General features: G+C 43.8%; 1 protein-coding gene across 4 annotated transcripts in view; it reads right to left on the reverse strand.

Moving 5' to 3' along the window:
- LOC146204598 (uncharacterized) overlaps positions 1–12,455 on the reverse strand; it is a 118,874-nt gene that overhangs the window by 7,931 nt on the left and 98,488 nt on the right. For 2 of the 4 annotated variants that reach the window (XM_084589291.1, XM_084589290.1), the window contains exon 11: positions 3,738–3,823. The exons of 1 other annotated variant lie outside the window; for it this stretch is intronic. In XM_084589291.1, coding sequence (XP_084445417.1) covers positions 3,738–3,823 — 86 coding nt within the window. Of the gene's footprint in view, positions 1–3,737; positions 3,824–8,092; positions 10,799–12,455 lie in introns of those variants that run through there. One more of the 4 variants, XM_084589294.1, reaches the window with a different exon arrangement.

A 12,455-nucleotide genomic window follows, 5' to 3' on the forward strand; every position in this document is an offset into this window, starting at 1 on the left:
AACCACTACTTTTCCTGCGGACAGGAAAGTGTTAAGGGAAAATGAAACAAATTATGTCCCACTTTGTTACCCACAAAAAAAGGGCTCGCTTGTAAGACACAATGGGGTGCACGAGTCACAATTTTCCAGTGCTGTCACCTATCTTAAGGTTTCAACACTTTCTTTAAATATGCAGGGTGTCTAGCAAACACCTATATTCAAAATCCCCGATTTTTCCAGGTTTTCCCCGATTATTTCAAGTACAAATTCTCTGAAGAATGAAGACGCTAAAAAATGTAGCTGCTGGTGATAATGAGCATTGACAAATAATCGCAATGAAAAGTTATTCATTAATCATATTCTGCAGTTTACAATAGTGAAAAGTATTATGAAATCTGCATTTTCCTTACGCCTATTAATCTTGTGCAGTAATGTTGTAGAGCATTTTTCTTACTCGCATTGTTTATTCATCATCATCAGCCTGACTATACCCACTGCAGGGTGAAGGCCTCTCCCATATTTCTCCAATTAACCCGGTTCTGTGCTAGCTGCATCTACTGGACCCATTTTTTATTATGTTATGTTAAAAAGGCCCGCTGTCCACCCTCCGGTCAAAAATATTTTCTTTCCCAGTGACTGTGAGACTTCGTCCCCAGAACGCAAGGCCGCAAAATGTTTTTGAAAAGAGTAATTAATAACGCAGTTACAGCCCCCACAATCACCCGATTCTGTCGTTTTTCTCTCCTCCCATTCCCTCGCAAAGGTTTTTCACTCTCCTGCCCGGTTGTCTAGCCTCCGCAAGACAAATTTCCCTTCTCTGCGTTTGGAGCGAGGTGGGGCGTATGCGTATGCGCGGGGGGGGTTAGAGGGAGCGCGCCGCTGCATTCAGTCCGGCCGAGGCGAGAGAAAAGCAAGCAGTGAGCGGTGGACACAACTAGTGGCATTCGCCCATCCTTCACCCGTCAGTCAGCGAGACGGACCAATGGATGTTTTGTCTACTCCGACGTCAGCATTGCAGCTCGTAGAGAACGGGGAAGCTGGTTTCCCGAAGGGGAGAATGAGAGAGCTTTGATTTGTATTTTCGTATCGCTGTAGCATTTTGCACAGACTACCTCCGGTACTTGATCGAAGCAGTAGGCTCCCTTGCTTAAAAGGCCATTCCCTGGACAGTAGCCCTTTAAATAACCTTTTGTGCATTGTTAAGTTATGTTATGTAGAAATCTGTACTGCCCACCCCCTCTCTAATGCCCTCTGCGTGGACAATGAGGGAATGTGAAATAAATAAATATATTAGTGTTGATGGCCCTTAAGAACGTCAAAAGTTTACTGAAAATTAAAAGCGCACTGATGCCAGCCTCAGAGCACATGAGCCACCCACCTCGCAGAAAGTCGAGCCAAAGAAATCCAATCCAATACAGCTACACGCGCGCTTGGCAGCACAGCTCGCCTATATGTCTCCTATCGCTTTTGCGCTGGCCGCTGCCGACGTGGTCATTTCTACTCTTTGTCGGCGTCAAAGTAACATATCGCGCCTGGTCTTGCAGCGCGGCTGCCATGCGCTGGGAAGACAGAAAAAAGAAAAAAAAAAAAAACACACCTTGCCGTACATCAGCTTAAAATGAAAATGCACTGCAGAGTATATCATGCCATTTTCCCTAACTTGGCAAACTTTTTGGTGGTTTCCCTGACACTGCACTGCTTTTTCCCGGTGCATAAGATTTCCCCGACAATTCCTCGTTTTCCCAGTTGCCAGACACCCTGATATGGTTTCAGCTATATTCACTATATGGGTAGCAAGTCGAGAGCTTGAAACTTTTTTTTTTTCCCCGAGAAATTCAGACTCTCTTACTATGTGCAATTTGACAAAAACTACAATCAAGACATCTAATATAAACAATTCCATTTTTCCGCATATAGAGAACTCTTAAGTGCAATGAGCACGTGTTTTGGAGGTTAGAGATAACAAATAAAAAGGGGAAAGCTCTGTTTTTTACCATGCCGAAAATAGTTGTACTGCATTCAGATATGCCTAATGACTGAACTTAAAAGTGCTAATTTTAAAATATCTTGTTTGTGTTTATTCTTGGGCATCAATCCATCCATGGCGAGACATATGAAATCACCAGCAGCTGAAAGCCCTTTGAAATGATCAAGGAGGGTGAAAAAAAAAAAATGGTTAAAAGATGCTGGCTTGCTGGATGACAGTACTCAGTTCATTAGGCAAAGACGACAACCTGGTGAATGCTAAAAGAGCAAGAACTGGGCCTAGTTGGTTGTACATGCTGCTTTTTGACACGCTAAACTCTTCACGATACGAAACAAACTGGACACGAACAAGATGAAGCGCGGACTGACAACTGTTTATTACAACAAAGTTTTCCCACATTTATACAAAAAATGATGTGCCAAAAGCCTAGAAGGATGTGCAAAAAACCACAAGATGCGAAGGATGATAACCACGGATGAAAATCAAAATATATATATAAAAAGAATCAAAACCGCTAACTACAGACTACGACGTCTCAACTTTTGGAAATGGTACACGCTGTGGGTGGGAGATTTCCGGAAAAATTCAAGGCAGGAGTAATAGATGAAGACGTTGTGTGTGCTATGCAGTATTCTAGACCATCATGTAAGAAAGTGCACAACAAAAGAAACAAGGTTTCTTCAAGGAGAACAGCCTAATGCTCTGTCTATCAGATAAGACGGGAAGGTTTGTCATCCTAGCCAAGCATCAGTTCTTGCAGAAGGCAAGTGAAGCGATCTCTAAGAGCTTTGAAGAAGTTCTAAAAAACTAAAAGACAAGAGGAAGGAAGCGATAAATTTATGCTTACGGAGAGGTCTGGAATCCTTGGCAAAAGATGTAAAACCAAAGGAAAACCTTTGCCTTAGGCCATTCTACACTGTGAAGACCCACAAAGAAGGATGTCCATTGCGTTTGATCGTTGAGGACGAAAAGACGTGGCAATGGTGTACGGCAAGGTTTTGCAAAGGTACCTATCAGCATTGGAGCTCGACGACCTGTTCTGAATCCAAGGGTCAGAAAAGACGATCGAATTCATAAGAAAAACCAGTCCAGACTATATGCTCCACAACATTCCAACATTTCATTGTCAGCACTGGAGGAGGCCATCGAGTGCTATGGACCAACTAGATTTCAAAACCAATGTGTAACAAGCATCAGTGTAGCGGTGCCAGCAGAGCTTGGAGCCTCTACTATGCATTTATGACTAATCTGTACATTCAACTAAGGAGAAGTTGTTGCTGGATATGCCTGGCAGTTCGCATCACGGTACAGTGCCTATGTTGCTTACATCGTAATGCAAATGTGAAAAAAAAAAAAAAAAAAGATTAGAGAAAACATTTATATTGATAGGACAGCACTGAAACGTATGACGGGTGGTGGCCGGTGCTGCCACCCCCTCTGGTGGGACCATTGCTTTTCGTTGAACCTACAGTAAAGTCCCACTTCTAGGCTTTCCTCCCGGCAATAATTCATGCATCCCTTGCAGACGTACCTTCATCAAAATTGAAACTATATTTTCAAGATGCCTGTACAATGCCAGATTTTTTGCAAATAATTAATCTGGCCCCTTGTACCCTAAAGTGGACATATGCATTGCAGCAAAATTCAAATTATACAGAGATATGAGCCTTGTTTACTGTAACCATATTTTTCTTGAATCAAGAATGACACATCGTCACGGTGCTGGCAAAAAAAAAAAAAAAAAGGGCGAAAAATGTCCCAGCCTACTTACTTTTAAAATTATCCCGCTGCTCTGGTCGGAGATAACCGTTTAATGTGCTCTCCCAATGATACTTAGCGACCAATGGAGATGGCGCCCTGAAAATAGATGGTGCGAATAGTCAATCAAATTATCAACTTTTCCACTTGCATAAAATCAATACGGCGTTTGACAGCAGATGCAGGCATAAAAGGACACATCAAACGAGAATGAACAGGATGACTGCCTACCTCCTTTTGTGCTGCACATTCGTTAATGCTGCTTTCTTCCATCAGATGTAAATGAATCAACGTCCTTAGCAGGCTATGCTTTTATAGAGTAAAAGCGCGTTAATTCAAACTTCACAGGAACGGCAAAAAAGCGAATTATCGAATGGCCTTGAAAAACTGGACAAAACCATTTGCATTACGATATATATACCGTATTTGCTCACGTAATGACCTCCTCACAAAATACCTCCCCCTCCCCCACTACCACACCGTGCTCTTGCCACAGAGAACTTGGGAAAAAAAAAAAAAAAAGTCGTAGTTTTCGTGTTCACCGTTTCGCGCCTCTGCCGTCGCATTCCACAGTGCATTTCTTGGCGGTGCACCAAGGTGCTGCGCAGCAATAACATCATGATGTGTGTACCTTGCGACATTAGTTCTAGTGGAAAGGAGATGGGGGGGGGGGGGAGCAACTTGGCAGAGTGTCAGCGCTCATTTGGTTGTGCAAGTCTCGTTGTCAGTATGATCGCTTTAATGTGCCGTGTCTGGGGCAGACGCCAACCGCTGCCACAAACTAATTGAAACGCGTGACAGTGTAAACGCCTTTTGAAGCAAACGATGCTAAAAGCCTATATCATGATCACATCTGACCACGTGCGATCGTTGATGACCGGTGGGTGAACGAATGAACAACCGTGTTGCAAAAAAAAAAAAAAAAAAAAAGAAAATTCCCGTGTAATGGTTTGGTTTTTTATTTGGAGTTCCATAGCGCGCCCGGAAGCAGGCAGCCGCCACCGTGGCCGCCAACCCTTACCCACCAGCGCCGCCGGCTGCCTCGCTGGTCATGGTGCCATTTAGCCTTTATCACTCTTCCAGGGTTTTACCTGGTTTCATCTTTTGTCCTCTATTTGGATGTGCGCAGCCTCAATGCCTCCTTATCGCGTAGGCATTTTTTTGGCAATATGCTGGGCACCAGACCGGCACGAGGTGGCGAGTAGTTCGAATTATCCATAGCGGAACTGTCTCGCGTTCGAATGAATGGGCTTTTTTATGCACAGACCGCTATGGAGCTTGGTCGGACCATGTAGTGCAGTTTGAATTATCCAAAAATTCAAATTTAAGAGCTTTCACTGTAGTATGAAACGTTGTTATGCCCCTAAACATGTCCTTGGCCTTTAAACCAACTTCACAGACACTGAGAGCTTCACAGGTGAAGCCTGCAGTGGCTAGCTCTTCCAAGTTTCCTTTAGAGTTTTTCGAAGATGGCTACCATAAGATGCAAAAACGAGGCTGACAAAGCCTTTCTCAACGTGCCACTGCTCATGTAAGCATGGAGCTCATTGTCTTTTGTCCAGCGATGCACTATCATGCTCAATATGATTTGCAACAGCCAGTAGCATGGCTGGAGCGCTTCCCAGAAGAATGGTAGCGCAGACAGACAGAGCGTTCAAAAACAAAAAGGAAATAATGATTTTGCTGTTGTGCCATCTGCTCTTGGCAGGAGTGAAGTGGTCCACGAAGGTCCAGCTTTATTGCATCAGCAGCTCCTGTGTGCCAATGCCTGTGTGACAGTGTAAGGAGCATGTCACCATTGAGCTTGCTCACTACGGTGGGTATTTATCATGCCTGCTAAGAAGCCTGTAGGCACGTATTTCACATGCGGCACAATTTTGTGTGCAAAAATGGTCCGTGTGAGCCAGGCTTTATGCTTTCAGCTTGCATTTAAGCAGAGATGCGGGGGGATGCAGCCGATTGTAAAACAGCCCAATAATTTCCAGCTTGTTTTCAAACATGCTACTTATCCACACCACCACGTGCCTGGAGAGTGCTGCAGGCCACGCTTCTAGATGTTGCAAGTCATACTGAGTGCGATGGTACCATTATATAGCACAGTGAAGCAAAAATACAATTCCACCCAAGGAAATGCGCTATAAACACAGTTTATTATTGTCTTCACTGATATGAAACTTCAGTTGCTTTGAACAGCCCATACTTTAGCTGTTGCAGAAAAATGTAGAGCTCTGTACATGGTGACCATTTTGATTTTCTATTTAACATAAGCGCAGCCGAGCTAGCCATACAATATTAGCTCTTCTAAGCCCATGCCGATGCTAGAAACCAGCCTATGGCTTAACTGCTAACACTTTCACCTCAGGAGCCAAAGGCAACGTTTTTATTGTGAAGGAGCGGCTTTTCTTAGCTAGCCATTAAACAACAGATGTATTCTTGTGTGCTTCTAGTAATTCATGCTTTAATAAAAATGAACTTAAAATGCTATCATATTGAAGAAAGCCCTTTACAACATTAAACCCTTTAGCATGAGTAATGTTTATAAGTATACATTGCATATACAGGCTGCTTCGAGAAACTTGAGCCAAGGATTTAAAAAAGCGCTATGCAGTAAAACCGCGTTTATTCAAAATCGTTGGGACTGAGAGAAATGCTTGAGCTAACCAGGTTTTCAGATTAAACGAACACCGCAAAAAATCTGGCCGAGGCAAAAAAGTTTGTTGCGAGAACACGCTGAGTGTATCCCTCCTCCAGTCTTGCATCCATCATTCATCAATGAAAACACACGGTCAGGTGCGATCATGACGCCGGCTCTTTTTTAGCACCGTTCCCTCAAAAAGACGTTTGCTTCTTGTGGGTTCTAATGATGCTGTGGCAGTGAACGGTGCATGCCCCAGTCACGAGGTGATAAAGCAAACATACTGAAAACCAGGCTTGCACAACTGAACGAGCCGAGCAACAAAGGCGTTGGCACTCTGCCCAGTTCACCCCACGCACCCTTCACCCATACGCCCACCGCAGGTGCTAATAGAGACTTAGTTTAGCACTACCGCTCACCAATACAGTCTACCGCTACCGTGCGAGCATCAGTACGCATGCACAGATAACCCCGAGGCCGACAGATGGCGCCACGTTCCTATCAAATTTCACCGGACTCTGCACGTGCGTGCGGTAGCGGTAGATGGCTCCGGTAAGCGGCAGCGGCAAACTTAAAGGGTTCATGAAACGTTTTCAAGAAATTTTGCACGGCTTGGTTACATGGAATCCTTATCCTGCATCATATAATATACCTCGATTCGTTTCATCGCCCGCATTGATTTAATAGCGACAAAGACAGAATTTCGGTTTCCTAGCGCGCGTCCTACTCAACTCAACAGATACGTCATAGCGCTAAGCCAATGAGAAGCTCCCGTTGCCGGAGCCTGCTGAGCCGAAGTTGACCGAGCTCGGTGTATTTTAGAGGCTCTAATTGTGCCCCACTCTACGCTCACACAGGGTTTTTTAATGTGGCCGATGTACCAGGTTCCAGCATCGCTGCTATAGTGAACTAGAATGTAGTCGCTACTGTTAAAACATGGTTACATCGTGGGCTTTGAGCCTTACGCCGACGCAACTTTTCGGGTGCCAGGTCGGTGAAGACGAAGCCTGCGACCGGTACAGTAACACTTGTGTCGAGAGGCCGCGGTAACCGCGGCACACTCCGGCTTGCAGAAGCCCCGACCGCCAGCCTCCCGATCCCAGCGTTTCGGAACTCTGCATTGGTATGTATGTCCGAGTCTTACAGCCTAGCCTACATTCGACCGTTGCGAGAGTGCGCAATCGCTAACCGAAGCTTTCGAACAGGTGCAGCTGCAGGCGGTGCATGCCGATGCCGACTGCTCTTGAGAGCATCTGGCGAGATCCCGGCGGAGACTACGCAGTTGAAGCAGCCGTCTGGGTGTTACAAGTCATCCGCATTTACTCCAAATGCTTCTTGATCATGGACTGCTAGTCGAGAACACAAGGTAAGAATCTTGAGCGAAAGGCGACATAACTTGAACAAGCGGCCGCCTGTTTTTCATTTTCTCGAGCAAGAAACGCTGTAATGAAATCTATTGCGGAAGGCAGTGCTAATAAAAGAAAGCTCCACCTTTAACGTTACTTTCTTGCGATCATCTACACTTTCTACAGTGTTGATATTGCGCCACATTAGCGCGAACACATCGCTGGTTTTCATATTTTTCTTGTTTTCGTAGAAGGTGCTCATGAGCATGATGTTTCACCATGCAGATTAGTGGTTTGCTTAATTCCATGCACGAGTAAATGAGAAAACACGCATCATCTGACGCAGGTATGACCTTTAACGACGAAAAAGAAAAGAAAAAAAAAAAAAAACCATTGTCCGGAAACATTTGCTTGTTTTATTAGCCAGGTATGACCTTCAACAAGTGCAGCACTTCAAAACATAGATACATAAGGAATGCCACAAGAAATGCAGTAAATAAGTACAAAAGCAATCTCATTTCGGAGGAGTCTGTGCTAAGTGAAATTGCATGTAGTGAAGTAGCCTGTCTCCTGCAGAAGCCGAGGAAAAATGCACTAAAAAACGACACAGAAGAGAAAAACACAGCAGGACTGGCTTCTGCAGACGATCACTAACTAGCCCGACAACTCTTGTTATAGCCTGTCCCCACTTGCTCCCAGAACAATCACCATACCAGCACTCAGTTTTATTTGCTAATTTGTTGTTTTTTTTTACCCACTTGCATTAGGTGACAGTGTTGCATAGTGTGCAAATATATTAAAAAAAAATTGTCTGACTTCACTGATATCATCATCAACACTTCCACACAGTAAACCTCTCCAAAATTCTTTGACACTGATATCTTACATGTGCCAAAATGTGGCAAAAAAAAAAAAAAAAAAGAAAGAAAGACGTTCTTCCAAAGGCCAGTACACCGAAACTTCCACAGCTTGAGTAAGTGTTGGAAATTTTACAGTTAGCAAATGAAGTTATAGAGTAGTTTTGCGGCACTTGCAGAAATTTTGGCACGTGGCGTGTTGTGGGGAAACGGGAAACAACTGAGAGCCATTGACAGAAGTGGACTTGTCGTTTATGGCTCCTTCGAATAGAATAACATCTTCGTGCTATGCGGATAATATCAGCGTGCACATTGACATCGGCCACAACATTAATATACAGGGTGTAAGACGACTACCAGGTTTTGTCACTCAAAAGCTGCATTGCCTTCAGGCATTATTTTGCTGCAGTAGCAAATTGTGATTGCACTGCAGTTCTAATATTTGGTGGGTCTCATTCTCTCTCAATCACCTGCAGCGGAATTCAAAGTTTGCCATACTTCCAGGGAGAATAAATTGACAGTGAAAGTTACACTGTGCAGCTTCTGTTAGACGGGAATTAATTGTACAGATGCATGAATAACTTTCAAATTTGTAAAAGACCTAAACCACATTTTTATTTTGCTATGCTGAAAAGTGAATATTGCTTTTTCTGTTGTCAACAGGAGGCACCACTACATCTGCTACAGCCACCTTGTGCACTGGCTTTGGGGATGCCTCGGCAGACATCACAGTAAAGGCCTCCCTATTTGTGATGCAAGCCAAATAAGGGAAAGGTTTCCATCTGACAGTTACACTGGTTTCCAGTTTGCACAAGGTTTGTAGAGTCATCACCTTATTCATTCTGAAACAAGCTAGAAAACATGAGAAGAGAGAACTGCAGGACAGCTGGACTAATAGCTGAAATTTTACTAAAGGATAGAGGCAAAAGAAGACTTGCACAGAGATGCACATGTAAAAAAGGCCCCAAAAGACTGTTGACTGACTTATTAGCCACCCACACATCCTTAGTCTATGCAGTATAGTGTGCCTTTGGATTTGGATCTGTGGCTTCCTTTTTGTAACGAGTGGTCCTTGACCATAAGGAATTTGCTTTTTTTAGATGATTTTTTAGACCCTTTCTGCTTTCCACGTTTTCACTGCTTTGGGGTTTTTCATGCACGTGCATTTCTGTGCGAATCTTCTTTTGCCTCTTTCCTTCAGTAACATTTCAGTTGTTAGTCAAACTTTGTCTTGTGCTCCTCTCTTCTCACGTCTTCTGGCTGGTTTTAAGATGAATCAGTACCAACTCATCCAGTTGCTAGTCTTGTTGATATCACTAGCCTGACTACACCCACTGCTGGGCAAATGCCTCTCCCATATCCATTCGAATAACCCGATCCTGTGCCAGGTGCACGATTCCCGCAAACTTCTTAATTTCATCTGCCTGCCCGAGTTTCTGTCGCCCCCTGCTACACTTGCCTTCCCTTGGAATCTACAAGACATATATAGGCTCACTTAGAATGAATTTTGTGTACTCAATCCCTACCTATACCTTTGTCGGATGCATGTTTTTTTTTTTTAGCACTGAACTCAACACATGATTGTGGAGCTGTATATACCCATTTGTATATTTAGGAGAGAGGAAGACAGCGAAGAAGCATGAATAAAAGATGTCTTGCTCTAGGTCAACTGCCTTCTAGCCTAAAAATTTTGAATGCACTGATGAACCTGCGGCCAACCAATAAATTATTTTGAAAGCAACATGTCTCTCTTTAACACTCATTTGGTAACATCAGAGAATGCCCAAATGTACTACAAAGTGGTGGTCTTTGTGGCACTGACAAACCTAGATTTTTTAGTTGCAGGGTTCACCTTTACACGGCCTCGAAAAATAGTGGCTCATGGGGAATAGAAAAATCGAACGGTTTTCTGCAAAAGCTGCTTTGAAAGGTGGCCACTGTTTGCAACATTTTGCAGTCTCAATCAGAAGCAAGCCAACATAATCTGCAATTAAGCAGACATGCATACAATAATATCTGCCTTATCCTTTGAAATGTACCAGACATTAAACAGTCATAAAACAGCGTGCTGAAAAGGTATGTATAGTAAAACCTCCTTCGTTGATGATCATACCCATAGTTTGCATGGAAACATCTGCACTAGAACTTGCATGACGCTGAGTTAATTGGCCTGCTGGCTGAATATGCCACCAAAATGCTGGTAATACAATGAACTTCCTCGGTGCTGGGGTCAAGTCTGGAAACAAAGTTGGGATAATTTAACTGTGAAATCTTTTGCTGCTGAATTCACTGCAGGCTAGAATGTAACAGGATTAAAGGGCAGCTGTAGACGTAAGGGCAGCCCACATTGTCACTGCATCTTATGCGTCCTAGTGCACATATCTACATACCGTGCATGTTTTGCTAGTAAACAATGTAACCACAGATTTGCAAAGCTCCAAGAATGCTACACTGATGCTGTCTGAGTAGCTGCTTGTGCCGCTGAATATTGTGAAAGCCTTTTGATGGAACGAAAACTGCTTGGTGAATACTTATGCAGAGTGAGGTTGGTCAGAAGAGCAGGTAATATGTACACCTTCGCAATTTAATCACACAAGCACAGACTATATAATACTCATACAAATTGAAAAAAATATAATGGAAGGAATTGAACTGAAGGCTTCTCGGTTCGACAGTCCAAACTTCTGCTACATGTGCTTTGGGCTGTGTGTGCTAGCCCGCTTGGAATTTGATCGCCCGAGCCAGGAAAATGGTGCACACCCATATGAGCACCACTCCCAGTGCTCTTTAACATGTACACAGAAGTGCAGGTGCTAGGGATAAACCTTGGCTGCCGCAATGCACCTCAAACAATGGCATGTTAGCCAGAATAGCAGGTTGGGCTTGTTGGTTTTCCATCCGGAGGTAACAGCGCAAAATGTGGACGGGAGCACAAGACAAGAAGACGATGAGACATTGTGTCGTCTTGTGCTCCCATCCACGTTTTGCGTTGTTACTTCAGAATGTCACGTGCCTGCCCAATATCTACATAATTGTCACACGAACCACTTTGTGCGTATTTACGACTACTTACACAACACTGTTGCCACCCACTGATGACGAGCAGCTGAACAGCAGTTTTTCACGTGCACTCCGCTGCCATTAATCACAAATGCTATCACGCTACGACTTCCCATATCACCCCACCCAACCTCTGTGTGTAATGACTCAACCTTTGGTGCGTTTGTATGTTCTCGGGATACTGAAGAAGTCCATGGCACCAATTAGTAGAAGATTCAAGCAACTTAATCTGACATACATCTTGTGAGAATATTAGAACTACTATATACATGTATTCACAGAGAGATCTGTACCACCACAAGCGCCACCTACAACTGTGGTGATGCTTGCTCAGAACACGACTCATTTTTTTTTTAGGGCATAATTCTCCACAAACCGCTGCTGAGCTTGTGGCCCCTTGGTAAGAGGCTTTCCACATCTGTGGGAAACCACTTCAGAAGTGGTGTGCATTCACAGTTTCAAAGCATGTATTACAAATTTTTGAGTTTTCAACACCACAGCCTTCGGCCTTTGGCCCTATACACGTCACTCAGTTCCTTATATCTGCTTTTGCTCAAGGCCACAAGATAGTGCTTTAGTGGATCCATGCACACTTGCCAATTATATTCCATTATGCATACTTTCTCCATAGACTGCACTTAAATGTGGTTTCACACACAAATATTTATACTTAATTGGACAGGCGGACTGCCCAGAATGTTCCACATAGGACATTACGGAGACTGTGGAGCATGTACTAGTGGTGTGTCCCAGTATATGCATGCAAAACACTAACTCGAGTTACTTCTTTGAAGTGTTTTAGCAACAGGCCTCTCTCAGAGGACTTATTGGCC

This window comes from Amblyomma maculatum, chromosome 1 (genome assembly GCF_055883805.1).
Source record: "Amblyomma maculatum isolate TAMU_Amacu chromosome 1, ASM5588380v1, whole genome shotgun sequence".
Taxonomy (NCBI): Eukaryota; Metazoa; Arthropoda; class Arachnida; order Ixodida; family Ixodidae; genus Amblyomma; species Amblyomma maculatum.